This window comes from Gastrolobium bilobum, unplaced genomic scaffold, assembly GCF_033153095.1.
Source record: "Gastrolobium bilobum isolate Gb01-03AN ecotype WA unplaced genomic scaffold, APGP_CSIRO_Gbil_v1 utg2525, whole genome shotgun sequence".
Classification (NCBI taxonomy): Eukaryota; Viridiplantae; Streptophyta; class Magnoliopsida; order Fabales; family Fabaceae; genus Gastrolobium; species Gastrolobium bilobum.
In genome coordinates, this window is record NW_026899536.1 from 1 (window position 1) to 21,730 (window position 21,730).

The 21,730-nt window shown below is 39.9% G+C and overlaps 1 protein-coding gene and 1 pseudogene across 2 annotated transcripts; one reads left to right on the plus strand and one right to left on the minus strand.

Annotated features, from left to right (window-relative positions):
* The first annotated feature begins 34 nt into the window (after positions 1 to 34).
* On the plus strand, positions 35 to 9,646 carry LOC133291143 (uncharacterized; annotated as a pseudogene).
* Positions 9,647 to 9,879: 233 nt separating this feature from the next.
* On the minus strand, positions 9,880 to 20,660 carry LOC133291147 (mitogen-activated protein kinase 19-like). Of its 2 annotated transcripts, none has more exons than XM_061489347.1 (10): positions 20,318 to 20,660; positions 19,149 to 19,557; positions 18,911 to 19,038; positions 18,733 to 18,792; positions 11,851 to 12,000; positions 11,579 to 11,734; positions 11,223 to 11,434; positions 11,015 to 11,116; positions 10,709 to 10,872; positions 9,880 to 10,498 (listed from the first exon to the last, which is right to left on the minus strand). In XM_061489347.1, the coding sequence occupies exons 1-10, from the start codon at positions 20,339 to 20,341 to the stop codon at positions 10,083 to 10,085; spliced, it is 1,821 nt and encodes a 606-aa protein (XP_061345331.1). In that variant the 5' UTR covers positions 20,342 to 20,660; the 3' UTR covers positions 9,880 to 10,082. The 2 variants fall into 2 exon arrangements, with proteins under 2 accessions (XP_061345331.1, XP_061345333.1); XM_061489349.1 differs by having other exon boundaries at positions 19,149 to 19,510; positions 20,318 to 20,330.
* Between the last annotated feature and the right edge of the window lie 1,070 nt (positions 20,661 to 21,730).

The following is a 21,730-nucleotide window of genomic DNA, read 5'->3' on the forward strand; positions in this document are numbered from 1 at the left end:
GCATCTCAGTTCACACTCTTTTTGTTACTCTAGTATGGAGCAAAGGATGCTTCAACATTGTTCAACTCTAGCTGCAGCTGCGTGTGCTTTTTTGTTGTTTGAAGTCTATGAAGCATGGAATGATCACAATTATATATCAGTCATTGGCGATCCTGCCATGAGAAGAGATAGTCTTAGAGTTGCTATTGAATTGTGGAATCAATGCAATGAGATTGGGAAAGAAGCACCAAACACGGGAAGCCTAAGAATGGCAGAATATTGCTTTGATGTCAGATATTGTGAACGTCAAAGTAAGTGGCCCATCTTTAAATAATATAGTCTATGAATGCTCAGTGTATGTATATAAAATTAATCTTGACCAACAACTCAATTCATTTGAAGTATAGGAATGATATTGTATATCTTTCCTTACTCTAAGGTGCATATACCAAATAAAGGGTGCAATTTTTATAATAAGTTAGAATCCCATGTTCATTTCCATGATATAATATAATGTAATTTTTATATCTTTATCTTTTATTCATAATACTCCCCCTACGGGGATAATAAATATATAATTTGGGAAATAAAAAATATATATTTTACAATTGTTCTGAACCCATATAATAAATTACACACCTCTATAAGATACAAGTCCAAACCAATCTTGATTTGAAATACAAATCATAAATAATCGGCCTTATCCAATAAAAAATGTATATCATATTCTTACCTAAACTTTCCTAAATCTTCTCTATAAAAGGTTAAATGTCACATGTATACACTTTTGAAATACTATTCTTTTTTGGTTTTCGAGGAATATCCTCATCCATTTGGATGAAACTAATTCCCTCGTGGCATAGAGTGTAAAAAATTTTGTCGCTAGTCCCAAATTACTTTGCATAGGATTTAATCAAGTTACTTTACCTAGGATTTGAACCAATAAAACCCCAGTCTTTTACTACCCTATGCACACGCCCCACTCATTTGGTTTCTTGCCTATTGCATGTGATATTCATCAACAATATGATCGAGTCATTTGTATATTGAGTCAAAATCAGAATTACATATCCTCAATATGATGAGATGTAATTTTCATAAACTTTTCCTTACCTTTAATCCTTATCCTTATCCCTAGTATCATTTTGTATTTCAATCTTATTTCTTCCTATCCCTAAAACTCTAGTTTAATTCTTAAAATTTGACCAAAGTCATATTTGGATGATCGCTAGCAGAAGAGGTGGACTTCGATCCCAAAATGCATGAATGGCAGAACAGGCTAGGCATATCAAACAATCCATACCTTCTTTGTGGACCGAGACTGCCAACAGGTATGCAGCTAGGAAGGAGTTATACTTGGGTAGCAAATGTGTTGAGATATATAGTCTCACATTGGTTGTATGTGCAACCAATGTGGAGTTTATAAGGCCTTGGGCACTCCCACCCTTTGAGCTAGCTTTTGTGAATTTGTCGAACCATTCTCTAGGAGATTGTTTCAATCCATATAGAGACTTTTTTAGTTTACACACTAATCCATTTCCCTTTTCAAAACCAAGTGGAGGATCCATATAGACTTCTTCATGTAAGTCACCATTTAAGAATGCATTCTTCACATCTAACTGTTGCAGATTCTTCACATCTAACTGTTGCAGAGGCCAATCTAGATTGGCAGCAAGAGATAAAAGAACTCGGATGGTATTGACTTTAGCAACCGGAGCAAAAGTCTCATGATAATCTATCCCATGAGTCTGAGTGAAACCCTTTGCAACCAATCTTGCCTTGTATCTGTTGATGTATTATCTGCATTGAATTTTATTGTAAACACCCATTTGCATCCTACTGCCTGTTTTCCTTTGGGTAGGGTCACTATCTCCCAAGTTCCATTTCTTTCTAAAGCATTCATTTCTTCAAAGACAGCATCCCTCCATTTTTTATCATTGAGAGCCTCATGTATATTTCTCGGTATCTTTGTACTATCCAACATAGTATTGAAAGCACGAAACCCTGGGGACAACTTTCCATATGAAATATGATTAGAAATAGGATGAGTAGTACAAGATCGAGTACCTTTTCTGAGAGCAATGGGCAAGTGTAGATCATTTTCACCATGACACTCAAGTATTGGGGTGCTGAAACTAGAACATGGTTCAGAATCCTGGCAGTGTAGAGGCTCTGGGTTATTCACACTTTGAGGAGGCTTTCGCCTGCTATAAACTTGTCCCCATTTTGAGGAGGCTCCTGATGGTGAGGATTCTGTAGCTCCCCCTGTTTCCAAAAGTAGAGGTAATACTGTGGCATCAGTAGGTTCCCATGACTGATCTTCATCTACTCCTATAGACTCCCCCTGAAGAGAAGTCGAGGGGAAGAAAGGGTCATTCTCAGAAAAAGTGACATCCATAGAGACAAAGACCTTACGAAGAGAGGATGAATAACATTTATAGCCACGTTGAGTAGGAGAATAACCAATAAAGACACACTGAAGAGACTTAGGATCAAGCTTAGACCGTTGATGGAAGGGAATGGACAAATACAACGCAACCAAATAACTTGAGAGGTAAGGAGGAGACACCTCGGAAGGAAGGGAAGATACGAACAAGACTAGAAAGAGGAGACTGAAATTTCAGAATGCGAGATGGCATTCGATTTATCAGATACGAGGCAGTGAGAACTGCCTCTCCCCAAAGATATTTAGGAACACTCGTGGTAAACATAAGAGCCCGAGCAACTTCAAGGAGATGTCGGTTTTTTCTTTCCGCAACTCGGTTTTGTTGGGGTGTGTCAGGACACGAGCTTTGGTGAAGGATGCCATGTTGGGAAAGATATTCTCCAAGAATAGAGTTAAAATACTCTTTGCCATTATCTGTACGAAGAATTTGTATAGCAACTTAGAATTGGGTTTGAACCATGGCATGAAATTTTTTAAACACGGATGCAGCATCGGACTTATCCTTTAGAAGATACACCCAACAGACTCGAGAATGGTCATCAATGAAGGTAATGAACCATCGAGTACCTGAAATATTTTTAACACGGGCTGGACCCCATATGTCACTAAGAATTAAGGAAAATGGGAAAGAGTCATGGTGAACTTTAGAAGGATAATGAGCACGAGTATGCTTGGCAAGTTGACAAATATCACAAGAAAACAAACTTGGACTTTTATTAATAAATAAGTTTGGCAACAACTTCTGAAGATAAATAAAATTTGGATGGCCTAGCCTACTATAATAGCCCAACTTAATTAATTAGTAAATCTAGTGTAATTAATTAATTAAACATGTTTTACTGGGTAAAATTAAGTATAATGCTTAATTAAATGAATCTGAGTCACTTTGGAGTTAAAAAGTGTACTCAGTGAAAATTAAGGGGTATAAATGGGTACTGGTGAAAGTGCCCAAAATATAAAAATAAAAATAGTAATATTCCTAGAATAATATTCCAGACTTTTGGGTAAAGTTTGGTAATTATTGGAGTTGAATAGATAGACGAACCAATACCCGCTTAAAGCCACTTAACCTATGTTAAGTGACTAAAAGCCAAAGGAACCCAATTCCCCCCAGCAACCCGTCGAGAAAGAGAACAGAAAGAAGAAGAAGAAGAAGGAGAAAGGAGGGAGAAGGAGGGGAGGAAGAGAGAGAGAGATCAAACCTTGACCGTTTTGGGTGATTCAAAAGCCTAAATCGCTTAGAATCTCGCCCTCTTTCATAATCCAAGCTTAGTTTTAAGTGGGGAGCTTTGTGTGGTGAGATATTGGCTCTCAAAAATTCGGCCCTTTGGTGAAAATTGGGGTTTTGAGAGTTTCTACCTCCATTGAAGCTTGAGGAGCCATCAATCCTTGGTTGTGTGACCATTGGTGGTAAGATTCTAACCCTTGAACCATGTTTTCTTGGAAATTTCATGATATAGGGTTTTGAATGAATAGTGTTATGGGTTTTGTGAGAATTTGAGTAAATTGGCTATGTTGTGGTAGAATTGGGATTTAGCACATGTTGAGAAAAGTGCTAAGGATGACATTTAATTGGTGGAAATGAGCCTAGATAGTCATTTGATAATTGTTCATAATATTGGAAAATTCATGCTTGGATTGGTTAGTATTCTAGCATGTTGAACAATTACTTAGTTGAATGATTGATTGTGTCCTTGTAATGTCTAGGATTGAGACATTTGGACCGACCGTGAGTGATCAACCGCTTGAGCAAGCTATGGAGCTTGAGTAGCTCATTGGAATTGATAAGCTCATACTTGTGTAGTGTTTTGAATTGAGTAGTTGATGGTTGATTGTGAAATACTCTTGGATGCAATGTGTTGATTGCATTACACCATGTGTAGGTGTTGGTTTTGGAGTAGAGTATTGTTGACATTGGTGGTGAACAAAGGTCGAATTGAAGCTAGAGGTAAGCCTTCGGACCTTGGGTGTAATTCCCTTGACTGTTCTACCAAGCCCTGAAAGGGTAGAGGTTGTGATTGTGTATATAAATGCAATAAAATAGTGTAATGCTTTGTTATACGTATGTGTATGCATTTGGTGTGGCATAGGATGGTGTTTCCCTATGTTGGTATGTTGCATGACGATGCGTAAATCATACTTGGTAGTTAGCTGGCCAGTAGGACTATTTGCATCTGAGTTTCCTTAGGACAGCTTGAGAGCTCGAGGGATTTCTCCTGGAGATGTTATTGCACTTTGCATAGATATGTATTTACTGCATTATTATTGTTATTGCTATTACACTGATATGGAACTGTGGGGTGGAGAGATGCTCCAAGGACCCCTGGTTTACTGGATATATTCGTATATCTCACCCTGTGTTGTGGGGACCCCCTTTCAGGTAAGGATGCTGCAGGAGCCTCTGGTGGCAAGTGGCCATATCTGGATTATGCATGAAATGTGGCATTTCTTTTGAGATTATACATGTTGTTTTGTAGCTCACGTGTATAGAATTGTAATGAATAGGCAATGCTAGATTTATGATTTGTATATTGGAATGAACTTAGCCTATGCTCATGCCTTTGGTCATCTCTTTTGTTGATGGGAGCCAAGGGAATGATCATAGTGTTTTGTAAGCTAAGTTCCATGAGTTGTAAAGGATATGTAATGTAAATGATGCCTACTTGAAATTCAACATATGCATGCTTGTTATGTATTGAGTTATTGAATTGGTTGGGCTGAGAATCAATTAGGTACCTTTTGTTTAAATTGGGAAACGCTGAGAAAACAAAGGTTATGCTGCCCCAAATCCTAGCTAAATCTCATGAGGAGAGGTTGGATGAGTGCTAGGATTTAGTTTTGGGGCATGGACAATTGGGGTTTGGTATGGGGATGCATCTTCCCCTAGACTTGGACTTTAAAAATGTGGGGATTGGAATTCCCTGGCAGCGCGCTTAAGCGCCCAGGAGCACGCCCAAGCGCCCTGCTGCCCCTGTGAGTGCCAATGCATTCGGCCTCCTCGCGCTGGAGCGCCCAAGTGGGGGCTTAAGCGCCCAGGATTGCGAGGGGAGCGCCCTGGCTCGAGCTTAAGCGCCCTTCGCTGCAGAAAGATGGGATGCTTACTGTCCCCTCGTGTTTTAGCGCCCAGAGTGGGGCTTAAGCGCCCAGGGTTGCGCGCTTGAGCGCCCTTAGCCACTGAAGGAGGAGATGCTTCTGTCTCTGCGCGCTAAAACGTCTCAATGGGAGCTTGAGCGCCCAGGATAGCGCGCTTGAGCGCCCTGATGCGCGCTTAAGCGCCCATTCACACTGAAATACCTGATGCTTCCTGCCTCCGTGCGCTTAAGCGCCAAGGTGGATGCTGTAGCGCCCGATAGCGCGCGCTTGAGCGCCTGGTAGCGCGCTGAAGCGCGCGGGGCCTGTGACCAACACTCTCTTGTGTTGCTTCAAATTGTCCTAACTTGGGCTACGGTGCTCCGATTTGAGCGCGGTTTGAAGCCACGCGTAGTTAATGAAGAGATCTACAATATAGTAGAAGTTGTGAAATAAATAGGAAGTAAATTAATGATTTACAAATGGAATAAGAAAATGATGTTAAGCTTAATTTATCTGATTCCGCAAGGTAATACGGTTATGATCACGAAATTGGGTATTATAAATTCGGTATGTTTTAAAATGAAAAATTTATCCGGATTTTAATTGAACCCATGTGATTGTAACTGCGCTTAATATCATAATGCGATGTTAACAAACCGGTTCTAGGGGTGTTACACCTACGATGCCACAGCATAACATCATTACATGAATCAAAAGGAAACATAGAGTTTTTTTCTACGAAAATAGCTTCATGAGTCACATCCTCCTCAAAGTAGTAAAAGTCCACCATCCTCTCTAGCACTGCCAATCATCCTTTCTGAGTCCTGTTCCTGAAAAACACAACCATGTGGAAAGAATTTAGCAAAGCAATGCAACTCAGAGGTGAGCTTGCTAATGGAAATGAGATTACAAGTCAGAGAAGGAACATAAAGAACTGATGTCAAAGTAATCAGTTCAGAAAGTTTAATGGTTCTGTGTCCCGCAATCTGGGAAAAACTGCCATCGGCGATCTTGACCCGAGAAGGTTCAGAATATGGAGTGTATGAACAAAACAAGCCAAGATTACCTGTCATATATGATCAGAGGCTCCAGAATCAAGGATCCAATGATTTTGACTATCAACATGGAAAGCTGTACCTTGCTGGACCACATGACTAGTGGCCTTAGGAGGTTGAGTCAAAAGTCTCTGAACTTGTTCAAACTGAGTCTTGCTAAGAAAGACACCATAAGAGTTAGAGGGTGCATGAGGCTCATCAACCTTGTCATCAGTAGAGACCTGATATGCACGACCTTTATTTTGTCCTTTGGGCTTCCAATTTGCAGGTTTCCCGTGGATTTCCCAACATTTCTCACGGGTATGACCAATTTTATTGCAGTGGGTGCACCATGAGTGTTTTGAGGAAGCCATGAATAGAAAGAGAAGGGTTGACCGTTGATGAAAAATCAAGGTTTGTAAATTTTTGATCTGACCTCTGGAACAGGAAGGGAAGAAGCCGGCGAGAAGGTCTGTGCAAGTCGCGGCGGAAAAAGACGTTGGGAAGGCGGCGCGTGGAGCTCACGCCCCGGAGACTGGCCGCGCGTGTGACGGCGCGTGGCGACGCGTGCGGCGGTTGACGGCGATGGGTCCAGCGGCGGTCGACTCGTTGGATCCTTCTGAGTCGGATGGTCACCTCACGTTCTTGATCGGAGGTCAGTAGACTAGGTTTCTGTGTTGGACAGATTCAAGGAGGTGTTTAGGAGGTGTTTGACGGTGATGGAAGTGTTTGGATGGTTATTTCATATTTGAATTAGGGTAGGAACGAACCCGCTCTTGATACCATGTAAAGAACCTTGGCATACACCACCCCAAAAGCTAGCTCTAAGGGTGAGACAATTCAACCCAAAAGCTTAAGCTGTTGGGTGAGGCTACATTAATGGTTTTATATATCTCAACACGCCCCCTCACACGAGAGCCCACTGGGCTTGAAGGGTGGACAATGCACAGGCCCACCTGCCTGTGCGAACAAAGAAATTCCACTTGAAAGAAAGTAGGGGGCGGCGAGGATCGAACCCGGTACACCGAGGCTCTGATACCATGTAAAGAACCAATTCAACCCAAAAGCTTAAGCTGTTGGGTGAGGCTACATTAATGGTTTTATATATCTCAACATGTAAAGAACCTTGGGATACACCACCCCAAAAGCTAGCTCAAGGGGTGAGAGTGTCCAAGGCCTTATAAACTCCACATTAGTTGCTCTTCAACCAATGTGGGACTGTATATCTCAACACGCCCCCTCACGCAAGAGCCCTCTTGGCTTGAAGCGTGGATTATGCAACAGGCCCAATCTTTGATTTACCTTTTTTGTGCTTCCACTTTAAGGTGGGGGGCGGTGAGGAAGGTTCTTTACATGGTATCAGAGCCTCGCCGCCCCCCACTTTCTCTTGTGGCGTTTCTCAGCACAGGTAGGCTGGGCCTGTTGCATTGTCCACTCTTCAAGCCCAATGGGCTCTTGTGTGAGGGGGCGTGTTGAGATATATAGTCCCACATTGGTTGTATGTGCAACCAATGTGGAGTTTATAAGGCCTTGGGCACTCCCACCCTTTGAGCTAACTTTTGGGGTGGTGTATCCCAAGGTTCTTTACAAAATGTGAAGTTTTAGATACTCCAAGGCCATGGCAGTTCTGGATGATAATGCTCAAGAGTGGTAACATGGACACCTTAGCTGCAGTATGCCCAAAAAATGGCTTCAAAGCAAAGCCCTTCCCACAGCTGCCCGAGTTTCCATGCTTTGGAAAAGGGTGTATGAATATGCCTTCAATGCACCACAGCTATACCAAAGTGTATCAAAAGGAAAGGAAGATCATGAGGGTAAGTTTCTATGGCTCATGGGACTTGAATGATGCTGCTGCAACATTAGCTTATATGAATGACACCTGTTATTACTCTCTGACTTGGGAGAAGGAAGTCAATAAAGGAAGCTGGATCTTTCACCATGTGTTGAAGACATCTTCTAAATATCCATGGCTAATGCTCTATTTGAGATCAGATGCTATAACAGGATTATCTGGTGGATACCACTATGAAACAAGAGGCATGTCAAAAATAGTGAGTTTGTTTCACTCTATTTAGAAACTTATTAGCATTTCCCTTATATGCTTCCTAAGTCATCATAATATGAAAATTTATGTATATATACCTACCAAAGTCTCCACATTTTAAGGTAAGATTCACCCTTGATATCAAGAGGGGAGGGGGTCCAAAAAGCCGATTCTACCCTATGGACATAGAAGTTGTTGGAAGAACAATGGGGAACCATGCAATGGGGATGTCACCTCTGATGTTACCAGATATAGTGAAATGATCATTAACCCGAAAATTTAACCACGGTGCAAACCCAACCAGCTTCAACAATGTCCTCCTTATGGGTTCACCGGACCGACACCGCCATGCTCCAGGTAATGCCATTCACTTGGAGAAACCAGTAAAGACCTCTGACCCGTATAGCAACCCACAGCCTCAAGATATACTCCAAATTTTGCCCCACTCGGTTTGGGGCAAATACGGGTACCCGACAAAGAAAGGTGAAGGATGGGTTGGTGATCCAAGAACATGGGAGCTTGATGCTGGAAGGCTCTCTCAATCACTCTATTTTTATCAGGCAAGTTTAATGTTTTTTGTCTTAAAAACAAGGGAAAAGTATTTCTCCAGTCACCGGAAATAAAATTATCTCTGTGAGCTTAAAATGACGTCGTTTTGGTATTATAAGATTAAAAAATTATAATGATAAAGACTAATATAACCCTGCAATATATTATAATTACAAAAATACTTTAATTTCCGTCCTAAAACGACGTCGTTTTGGATTCACTGGAAATAACTTATCTCCATTGACCGGAGAAATCTCTTACCCTAAAAGCAATCCTATGAATATAACAACTTTAATTATGAGCTCATTTATCAATTTTGGCATGATTATTAATAACAAGTGATAGAAATACTTAGTATTTGTTGTTTAACATATTTAATGCAGGATTCAGGTACTAAACCTGAGTGTGGAGAAGCACTGGCCATCAATTGACTTCGGGACTGAAATATACATAAGTGATGTTGGCCAACTAGCAGAATGGACAGTTAGGAACTTTGATATTATCATCCCAAAACATGATTAATGAAATTTCAATATAACAAAATGTCTACTTATAAAACCCTCTCATATGTTTTACTCAGCAATACTGCTGTTTTATAGCTAACTTGTGAGATTTTACTATTTCTTACGGTAATCTACTGTGGCAAAGTAATGTTACCTCGTTTACAGCAGAAGGTCCCGTTCTATAAGGCACTTCTATCACAACATTGGCTACACAGAAATCATTTACAATTCCAAGTTCTCCTCCACCTTAAATAATTTTTGCATCAAGATGGAGAGAAACAATCAATTTTTTTTTATTAATCAATTAAATGATGTACATATAATTACAAGGATGGTAATCTGAAAGCAAAAGTGGAAAATCAAATCTAAACCCGTCTAAAATTTAATCAACTTCCTTCCCTCCAACTCCATCCATATTAGCATAGAGCATCATGTCTCTCTTAAGACTTCCCAACTTATGACAATCCAACCTGAAAGTCCCCTGAATGCCTGTGAGCGGCAACAGCTACTGCTGCAGCACCAACTGCACCAAATTGAGATTGTGCCTGTAGCAGTTTTGCATCAATAGTAGTGACAGGATCATTTAAGTGATCATTATTGCCCTGCTGGTAATATGGGTTGGTATTAAGATCAATAGGTACTGGTCTGGCTGACATGTTATACTGCTGGGATGGGAGCTGATGATTGCCTTGTGAAATATCCTTGTGTGTTTCTGATATAGATCTTGTGTTAGCGGGGTGCATCCTATGGAAACAGTGCGGAGAGACTGCTTGAGGAAGTGTATTTCGGTAGATCCTTGAGTCATAAGTATCTTCTATGTTTCTCCCGTTGTCATAGCGTGGAACTGGCCCTACAACTCGACCTGGTCTAGCTGTGGCAAGGAAAGAAAAAATGGTTAATGATATAATAGAAATAGATAAGGGTTGAATAGTTTTCCCGAGCTAATGTTATTCATTTTTGTTTCTTTTACTGTTATCTTGTCCTCCTCTGTACCTTTCCAGCTTCTAAATTCTAACAAATTCATTTATACCCTCCCAAAAAAAAATTAAGCCAAGCACCACATTAATCATATAGTGTATACCTGCTGGCACCCTTGGTGGAGGTCGTGAACCCCTTAATTGACTGCCAGAATTTGATTCTGCTGCTCTGGAAATCTTTGATGCGTCTTCTTTGATTTGCTTGTTCTCATAAGGAGAAAAAGATGGCTGTGTACTTGGAGGAATTGTACTAGAGTGAACAGTGGACCTTCAGAGAATATTAACATATCCATCAGAGAATATTTAGTTAAAAAAATCAACCAAACTCAACACGCGAACCACCATTCAATAGCGAGAAATTAAACACAGTAACTACAAAGCCTTCCATGGTTAGCACGTGTTAGTCTTACCTTGGAAGGGAGACATGCTTCCTTTCTGGAGGAATCACTGGGCCATTTTTACCATGATTTTCCTCAAGATAAGCAAATTGCTTTCGGAATTGATCTATTGCACTGCAAGGAACTTATCTCCGTAAATAATAAGCATTGCATATATTTATAAGTGATATGTGCATCTATGTTAGAATAGTAAAATAAGCAATGGGTATTAAGTTTTGACCTAGGGTAGAGGAAGTTTGTGCCTTCAGTTCCATTCATGTAATCTTTAAGCAGCTGAGGATGATATTCCAGTATTTCCCGATATATTAGTTCCCTAACATCCTCCTTTGTCACCCGTCTCCTCTCAAACTCAAATTCCATTTTTGAAATTGGTTGAGAAGAAGGTTCTCTCTCAACTTTGGCCAAACCCTTAAAGAAAGGATCAGCTAGTGCCTGTTTTACCAAACACGCAGAATGGTTTTTTTCAGATTTATGTTGAACGAAAAAAAGACAACATCAATACAAAGATCCTGAAACACACTTCACTGTAACTCCCTAGATGGGGCATAACATATGACATAATGGATAAACAGATACCTCTTGAGCAGTTGGCCTATCCTTTGGATCAAATGCTAAAAGCCTTTGCATTAGGCGAAGTGCCAACGGATCAGCATTTGGAAATTTCTGTTCAAATGGCACAAGAGGTTTCTTCCGCATTTCCATAAGGTACTTCCTTGCCTTGTCATTTCGAACCTGCATAAATTTAATAGCCAAATACTTCTTAAATAGTTTTTACGAAAGAAGCAACAATAACAAGCAAATAAGAATACAATTTAAGTGAAAGAGAAACAAAAAACAATGGTCCATACTCCTGTAATAGTTTCAGGTGATGGTGTCCCAAGAAGATCAGTAATCAAATCTAATTGATGCACAACACTTTTACCAGGAAACAATGGCTTTCCTGTCAACACCTCTGCAAAAATGCATCCAATGCTCCATATATCAATTGCTTGTGTATACTGCAAAAAAAGAATACCAACAAAATCAGAATATTATAGAAGGAAAATTACACATTCCAACCAAACCACTTCAGGGAAACAGACAAACTGACACAATTACCTGAAAGACAGATAAATTCAACTTCCAGGAGAGATCAATAGTCCTCCCTGAACAAGAATTATTATAATCTAGGCATTACTGTTTACTATAAAACACACAGAAAGCATTTCATACAGAAATAAGTGCAACGTCCTTACAAGTCAAGCAAGCAAAATACATTTTCAATTTCTCCTTTCTGGATTGAGCATAATTGACCTTGTTATGTAACATAGTGGGAAGAAAGTGACAAACAACAATAAGTATACCATAGTGTTGACATAAAATTGTATTAAGTTGCACACCATTCTATTCCCAGCTTCCCAACTCTAATTTCCTCCAAATACCTACTTACAGGTATCTGGAAAGGTTGTACTAAATTTTCCTTCAACAACAATTACTCAAATTTTATATTCCATGCCAGACATCTAACATGAAGATGATACTCAAAACTCCATAGCTCTAACCTACACTAAAACCACAAAATGTGGTTAGATTTTGATGGACCACTAGCTCTGATATAGACGCAAAAAGTGGAGGAAGAGAGATAAGTCAGCCCAAAACCAACATGGACAGACCAAGACCAATGAAGAGACTAATCAACAGCCCAATTCCAATGAAGAGCGTGTAGTGGCTGAAAGGAAGGATACAACAGGGAAAGAAAAGAAAGAGTTTGTTACAAGAAAGGATGACATGTGGCTGGCTCTGAATGGGAAGGAAAATGTGGGTGGTGTAGAGAATGGAGAGTTAGTTATAAGGGGGAGAGAAGGAAACGTGGAGGATATCTGAGAATATTGCAATAGTGGGGTTGGAAAGGGAAGCTCAATGAGGTGGTGGATTGCCTTGTTGAGGGAGTTCTGATTACTGTTATCATTTCTATATTGTCATTAGTGTTGGAGTCTTAATTTTATGTCCTGTATTAGTGTTCAATAGTGGTGTGCTACTGTATGTTGGAGTTTGTAATTAGGGTGAAGAGTCAGTGTTGTTCTGTTTATGTATTCACCATTATCGCTGTGTTTGTAAAGGAGTTATCTCCATTGACTCATTGCATCAATAGAAGTATTTTCTTCCTAATTCCCGGTGATTGTTTACTGTTACATTGTTGGGTACCATCAAATTGGTATCAAAGCTTTTGATCCTGAAAGAGTTGTGAATGGTAAGGTCACGCATGGAAGCTAGAGTAGAAGAAAATCGAACAGAGGTTGGGGTAAAATGAGCAACGCATTGGTGGGACTGATAAGCGTCTGGTGGGAGTAGAAAATTCGATTTAGCAATTTAACGTGACACCAATGCAATTTATGGATCGAATGCAGCAACGTTTGAATATGAATGAACGTGTTCAGCACAACAGCGGTGGAGCAAGGGGGAACGGAGTAGATGCTGGCGGTGGAGGTACCGTGACGAACACCGGAGACGAAGAGAGAATGAGAAGAGTGGAGGTTCCGTACTTTGCTGGGGATGATCAATATAGATGGATTTACAAAACGGAGCGTTATTTCCGAATAAACCGGATTTCGGAGGAAGAACAGATAGAGACGACTTTGATTTTCCTGAAAGGTAGGGCCCTGAATTGGTTACAATGGTGGGAACCTCAAAACCTGACCATTAAATGGGACGATTTTCGCTTTGTAGTTTTGCAACGATTCCACTCATCTTTTTCTGGAAACCCATATGAGGCTCTCATGTGCCTTCGACAAAATGGGTCCGTTGCAGAATATCGAGAAAATTTTCAACTGTTATCGGCACCGCTCCACCACGCCGATGAAGAAATTTGCAAGCGGCTTTCCTTAATGGATTGAAGGAGGAGATACGAGTGGAGATCCGTCTGCATAACTTGCGCGACCTAAAATAGGAATGACTCTAGCAACAGAGTCGAAGAGAGGGAGATAGTGTTGGAGAGGTTAGGGACGACGATGGGAAAGGCTGGTAATGGGCTTGGGCCAAATGAAGCCCATTATACACGGACAACATTGCCCAATAGAGCCGTTGGTGCTGAAAATAGGTCTAATACAACAAATGGTAAAGGACGAATTAGGCCTGTAGGAGGTGGGCCGCGTATCATGACCCAAACGAACCGAACCACTGAGGTGGGCTCTCCTCAAACAGCAAACAATGAAAGTGCAGCGTCTAATACAACAAGTAATGGGGCTTCTGTGAATCGAAACCCTAACGCCAATGGAGGAAGCAGAGCGAGCTCGATATAGACGCATGTCACCTGAAGAGCTCATCGATAAGAGACGTCGGAACTTGTGTTATCGTTGAGATGCACCATATTTGCTGGATCATATCTGTCAGAACACCAATCTTAACGTGACGTTGTTGGGGGTTGGTGAATCTGACATCAAAGGGGTAGAAGCTATTGTTACAGAAAATGGGCCAGAGACAAGGGAGGCGCTCCAATTGAGCGTACATAGCATCACGGCTCTGACTTCTAGCAAGTTGCTCAAGTTGTGGGGTGAAATATGTGGCAAAAAAATGGTGTTGATCAATTCGGGTGCGTGGGTGCATCACACAACGTCTTGGCGGATCACTTAGCTTTGGAGTTGGGCATCCCAGTCAACAAGGCATGTGCACACAACGTAGTAGTGGGAGATGGGTACCAGGTCAGCAGTCCAGGGAAATGTCACGGAGTCAAATTGGAGCTACCAGGTATGTCGATTGTTCAGGATTTCTTCCTACTTAGTTTGGGTGAGGAGGAAGTCATCTTGGGTTATGCTTGGCTGGAAGGGTTGGGAGAGATAAGGGCAGATTTTAAGGAGCTCATGTTGAGGATGCCAAGAGAGGGAACAATGGTAGAAATAAAAGAGGACCCCGCTCTGTCTAGAGGAAAAATTTCTTTCAAGGGGTTGGGGAAAGCTACAAGAAAAGAGGCTGAGAAATATTATTTGGAGTTGGGATTTATATCTATGGCTGATGACGGCACACCCAATCTCTCAGAAGCTGTACAAAAATTCTACAGCAATACCCGAAAGTTTTTAAAACACCTTCGGGTCTGCCTCCCACTAGACACTGTGATCATCGCATACTCCTATAAGAAGGAACTAATGTCCCTAACATACGACCTTATCGTTATCCTTATTATCATAAGGAAGAAATTGAGAAATTTGTGAGGGATATGTTAGCAGCAGGGTGGATCCGTCCCAGTACCAACCCCTATTCCAGTACTCTAGTACTGGTTAGAAAGAAAGATGGGAGTTGGCGTTTCTGTGTTGACTATAAGGCACTGAACCATGTTACAATTTTGGATAAGTTCCCATTGCCGGTAATTGATGAGCTTCTGGACGAACTTGGGGATGCTGCAATTTTTTCAAAGCTGGATCTAAAGTCTGGTATCATCAGATAAGAATGAGACCAGAGGATATTGAGAAGATGGCTTTTCGGACTCATGAAGGCCATTATGAATACTTAGTAATGCCATTTGGGTTGCGGAACGCCCCTTCAACGTTCCAATCCTTGATGAATGAAGTCTTTAGGCCTTCTATGCGCAAATATATTCTGGTTTTCTTTGACGACATCCTCATTTACAGCAAGGATGAGCAACAATATCTTACTCAGTTGCAACAGGTGTTGGAAATTCTTGAGAAGAATCATTTTTGTGCAAACCTTAAAAAGTGCAATTTTGTCAAGATTGAATTAGAATATCTTGGTCATATTATCAGTGGGACTAGTGTTCAAGCAGACCCCTCCAAGGTAGAGGCCATTAAAAATTGGCCACAACCAACACTCTTAAAGCATTAAGGGGATTTTTAGGCTTAACGGGGTATTATCAAAGGTTTGTTCGTAGTATGGACACATAGCTAAGTCTTTAACCCAATTGCTTAAAAAAGATAACTTCATTTGGGATGACGCAGAGATGCAAGCTTTTAATAACCTGAAGGCAGCAATAATGAAGTTACCAGACTCAGCTCTACCTGACTTTGTTGAAATTTTTATAGTGGAGACATATGCATCTGGAGTGGGAATGGGTGTTGTTTTGATGCAGAAGGGACGCCCCATAGCCTTTCTGAGTCAACCTTTTACAGACCATGTTAAGAGGGTGTCAGTATACGAGAGAACTTAAAGCCATTATCTTTACGGTGCAAAAATGGCTTCATTACTTGCTGGGGCGTCATTTTATAGTGAGGACAGATCAGCAGAGCTTGAAATATTTAATGGAACAACAGTTATTGGTGGAAGGGCATCAACAATGGATGGCGAAGCTTATGGGGTTTGACTTTAAGGTGCAATATGAACCTGGTAATGAGAACAAGGCAGTAGACGCCTTGTCTAGAGTAATGGAGTATAATGAATTATTTGTCATCTCTAGCCTAATTTTGCAACTTCTGGATGAGGAGGCATTGTCAGATCCATAAACCAAGTTCATTATGACCGATGTCATGCAAATTTCTAGCTCTCGTCCAGGTTATAGAGTGGCCAAGGGATGCCTATGGTTCAAAGATAGGCTAGTGATTCCGCGAGCATCACCACAAATTCTGAAGATTTTGTTTGAGTTTACTCAACACCATGGGGCGGACATTCAGGAGGAATGAGAACGTATAAGAGATTGGCAACTATTTTTAATTGGAAAGGGATGCGAAAAGATGTTGAGAAGTTTGTGCAAGAATGTGGAGTTTGCCAACAACAAAAATATCAAGGTTTGATGCCTGCGGGGTTGCTGCAACCCTTGCCTATACCTGATCAGGTTTGGGAGGATTTATCGATGGATTTTGAGGCTGGTTTACCAAAATCCAAAGGTGCAGACACAATTATGGTGGTGGTGGACCGTCTCACTAAATATGCTCACTTCATTACTCTCACTCATCCATTCACGGCAGAAGATATGGCCTTGCTGTTTATTAAGGACATAATTAGGCTGCATGGGTTTCCCAAGTCTATTGTTTCTGACCGTGACAGAGTATTTGTCAGCAAATTTTGGAGCGAACTATTCAAATTGTCGGGAACAAAATTGAAATTCAGTTCCACTTACCATCCCCAAACGGATGGTCAAACGGAGGTGGTGAACCGAACCTTAGAAACGTATCTACGTTGCGTTGCAAGTGGGCATCCTAAGAGTTAGGCCAAATGGATTCCATGGGATGAATTTTGGTTCAACAGCACTTACAACCGTTCTACCCAAATGACTCCTTTCAAGGCTATGTATGGCAGAGATCCTCCTTCCATTGTCAAATTTGATAAAAGGACAGCTTCGGTAGCAGTAGAGGATCAAACGCAGAGGCTCGAGATTCAGTATTGGTAGATCTGAGACTGAATCTCTGCAAATCCCAAGAGAGAATGAAGAAGCAGGCTAATATTGGTCGAAGGGAGGTTGTCCATGATGTTGGAGAAATGGTTTATCTAAAAATACAGCCCTACAAGTTGAGGTCATTGGCCAAACACTTAAACCAGAAGTTGAATCCTAGGTCCTATGGTCCATTTGAGGTAGAGGAGGGAGTGAGGCCAGTAGCTTACAAGTTAAAACTCCCTAGTTATTCCAAGGTGCACCCAGTGTTCCATGTGTCCTTATAGAAGAAGGTTGTTAACCCAAATGTACTTGTCCTGCAATTGCCAAAGTGTTTATCAGAATGGTTGGAGTTATAGGTCCAACCAGCAGCAATTGTGAATGAGTGTAGATTATTGAATGGTCGCATTAAGGTGTTGGTGCAATGGGATGGCCTTCCTGTATGTGAGTGGTCGTGGGAAGATATGAACGAGTTGCAACAGTTGTTTCCATCTTTTCACCTTGAGGATAAGGTGAATGTTAAAGGGGGGAGTGTTGATGGACCACTAGCTTTGGTATATAGACGCAAGAAGTAGAGGAAGATAGATAAGTGTAAAGAACCAATTATATATCTCAACAATAAGTCAGCCCAAAACCAACATGGACAGCCCAAGACCAATGAAAAGACTAATCAACAGCCCCATTCCAATGAAGAGCATGTAGTGGCTGAAAGAAAGGATACAACAGGGAAAGAAAAGAAAGAGTTTGTTACAAGAAAGGATGACACGTGGCTGGCTCTGAATGGAGAGGAAAATGTGGGTGGTGTAGAGAATGGAGAGTTAGTTATAAGGGAGAGAGAAGGAAACGTGGGGGATATCTGAGAATATTGCAATAGTGGGGTTGGAAAGGGAAGGAGGTGGTCCATTGCCTTGTTGAGGGAGTTCTGATTACTATTATTATTTCTATATTATCATTAGTGTTGGAGTCTTAATTCTATGTCTTGTATTAGTGTTCAATAATGGTGTGCTACTGTATGTTGGAGTCTGTAATTAGGGTGAAGAGTCAGTGTTGTTTTGTTTCTGTATTCACCATTATCGCTGTGTTTGTAAAGGAGTTGTCTCCATTGACTAATTGCATCAATAGAAGTATTTTCTTGCTAATTCTTTGTGATTGTTTACTGTTACATTGCAGGGTACCATCAGATTTCCTCTTTCAGATTAAAATTTAGAGGGAAATCACCCTATCATGAGAACATTAAATCGAATATTTGAGCCTCAGAAAAGCAAACTAGTCACAGAAAGCCAATGAAGATTTTTAATATGCAACGACAATGTAGGGAAAATTATTATTCATTCAAACATGTCTCAATAATAATGTCAATACAATAACTTCTTGTTAAACATAAACAAAGTTGCCCCCATAGCAGATAGGTCATCACAAAGTTTTGGCCAAACTATACCTTAGAAGAGAAAGACCCACAAAGTTCTGGTGCTCTATACCATCTTGTAGCGACATAATCCTGCAAAATGCACCAAAAGAAAGCATTAAAAAACCTCAATGCAACTAACTGAATGTACCAAAACAGTCATAAATTTCATATGCTCTATATGCAATTCAAATTAAATAAACCACATTACCGTCCAAAATATTGTTGTTGGGGCATCATTGAATGCAACTCTTGCCAGTCCAAAATCACAAATTTTGAGTTTGCAGTTTGCATTTGCCAGTATATTCTTGGGCTTCAGATCTCTGTGATATACACTTGCTGCAAACATGCATAAGATCCTTTAGAAGCAATTGGGCACCATATTTTATGAAATACAACAAGGCGTAACAAGAATGCATATAAAGGCCAAAATATGAAAGAGAAAATACCTGTATGCATATATTTCAATGCACGTAGCATCTGATAAAGAAAAAACTGATGGTGTTCACGAGTCAAGTCATCATTAGCTTTGATGACTTGATGGAGATCAGACTCCATGAGCTCAAACACTACATAAATATCTTTGAACTCCCTCTTTGAAGGTGGCAACATGATCCGCTTAATCTCAACAATATCAGGGTGTCTTAAAAGTCTTAGCAACTTGACTTCACGGAGGATTCTAATGGCATCAGAGATATGTTCAAAAATGTCATGAATCTTCTTTATTGCAACTTTTCCCCCGGTGTGTGTGTCAATTGCTGCACAAACAACTCCATAGCTACCCTTCCCAATAACTTCAAGAATCTTGTATCTGTTGGCATCCCCATACTCAGTGAAAAACTCTAACTCCTTAATATCCTGCACATTAATAAATTATGCCAAATTTCATGTCCTGAAAAACTTATTACCAATAATTGAAAATAACCACAATCAACTGGAAAACATATATAAAGGAACCGAATCAAAGTAAGTATAAGTATAAATTTTAACCAAATCTTGCAGCTTTACAGAGCTAGACACAAGGCAGTTTGACCATCATTATTTCACAAATCATCACTCCAAGCAAGATGCCATGATTAACATTGAATCATAAAAACTAGAAATAATTATTTAAAAAAATAAATAAAAAGATTCAAATGGACTCCACAATGTGCAAAAATTCTAACAAAGACGGGAAAAAAAATAATCAAATTCACAGAAAATTCAACGGCAACTGAACAATATCCAGCCATAACATCCACCATTAATCAACAAATTTTGGATTAAATGAAATCAATCCAACAGTGACGCTCAATCAAAATTGAAACCTCCAAACTAAAATCACATAAGAACCACGAGCAACAAAAAGTATGAAACAGAAAACCCTCTACTCAACGTCAATGAACTAGTATGAAAACGTAAAGGAACAATTTTGACAACAAATGCCTCAGCATACTCAGTGTTTGACTGTTACATTCATTATCCCTTTCAAATTATAATTTTTTTTCCCTTTCTCTGCCACCCCAGTTTCCAATTTTCCATTTTTTTTTTCACCCTTTCCAACTCCAAGTGAGTTCATAGCACTGTAACAAACTCTGCAGACAAAAGGGTCAATCCTGAGATCGGATAAAGAAACAACCTTCTTGAGCTGATCTTGCTGCATCTTGTTTTCCTTTGTTTCTTTCTTTCTTTCTTTTTTTCTTCTTTCTGGCAATAGATCAAACAGAAAGCAGTGTCACCAGCTACCTACTGTGTCATACACTTCCCTCACCGACCAGATCGAAGATCAAGCTCCAACTTCAAAATTCAGCAAACAAAAATAAAAAATAGACCGTTTAACCAGCAATTCAAAGCTCCGAAATTGGTGTTCCAATGGAGATGAAGAACAACAAGAAGATGGGGTTGTAGCAGAAGAAGAAAACCTTCACTTCAGAGGATCTGAGCTCAGAGGACGGGGAGAGAGAGAGAGAGAGAGATCCAAAGGAGCAGGAGAGAAGGACAATTGTGAAGGTGGGTCAAATTTTCTGATTATATATTTATTTAATTGTCTTTTTCTTGTAAAAAATTAGGGTCAGTCGGTTCTCATGTTGCTGCTGATGAGAAATGTTGCAGCAAATTTTTAACACTAGGATACACGTGCGTGCGGATCTTATCAAAACAAAAAAAAACAAAAAAAATCCAGGATTCGGACGCGTATCCTGTGTTGCTGCAAATTTTCTCTTCTGCAGTCACATAAGAAGTACTTTCCAAAAAAATTATTGCAAGTATAATACAATTTATATGTATACTTTTTCAGTAATAGCATAGTATATGCCCCCATACATCGTTGAAATAAAATTATCACCACCTACTTCACCTTAGACATATGTAATTTTTTTATCTTGTATATTATGATTCTTCTACATATCCAATTGTGAGATTATGTACTACGTGTATATAATAATTAAATAATTTTTGTATTTTTTTGTATTTACATATATAAAATCATATAGATGAAATGATGGTACGAAATTGGGCAGATAGGCGTGAAAATATATGTTTGATTCTTTTCAGTAGGGGTGTTCGTAGTCTGGATTGGATCAGTTTTGGAAGTAAAAATCATCTGATCCAATCTCTTATGTTTGATTATATAATCTTCCATTCGGTTTGGAATTTTTTTCAAATCCGATCTGATCCAATCCAATTTTTTTCGGTTTGGATTGGATCGGTTTTCGATTTTTTGAAAATCCTAAAATTTATTTCATGATTATTATACAAATAACATATTTTGTATATATTGGCTTTGTAATTTTTTTTTTTTAAATACAAAAGCATTAATAAACTATAAGATAGTTTATTTATGGGGAGCAATGAAATATGAAGCTCTACAAAGATAAAATTTTGTTGATTAGATGTGACTAGATTTTTTCTTGGGCTTAGTTCATGGGTTAATGGGTTTTGGGTTTAGAAATTTTTGGACTATGATTGGGGAAAGACCCAACTAGGTAAAGGGGAATTAATATATTGGATCGGTTTGGATTGGATCGGTTTTCATCAACCCATCCAAAAACCG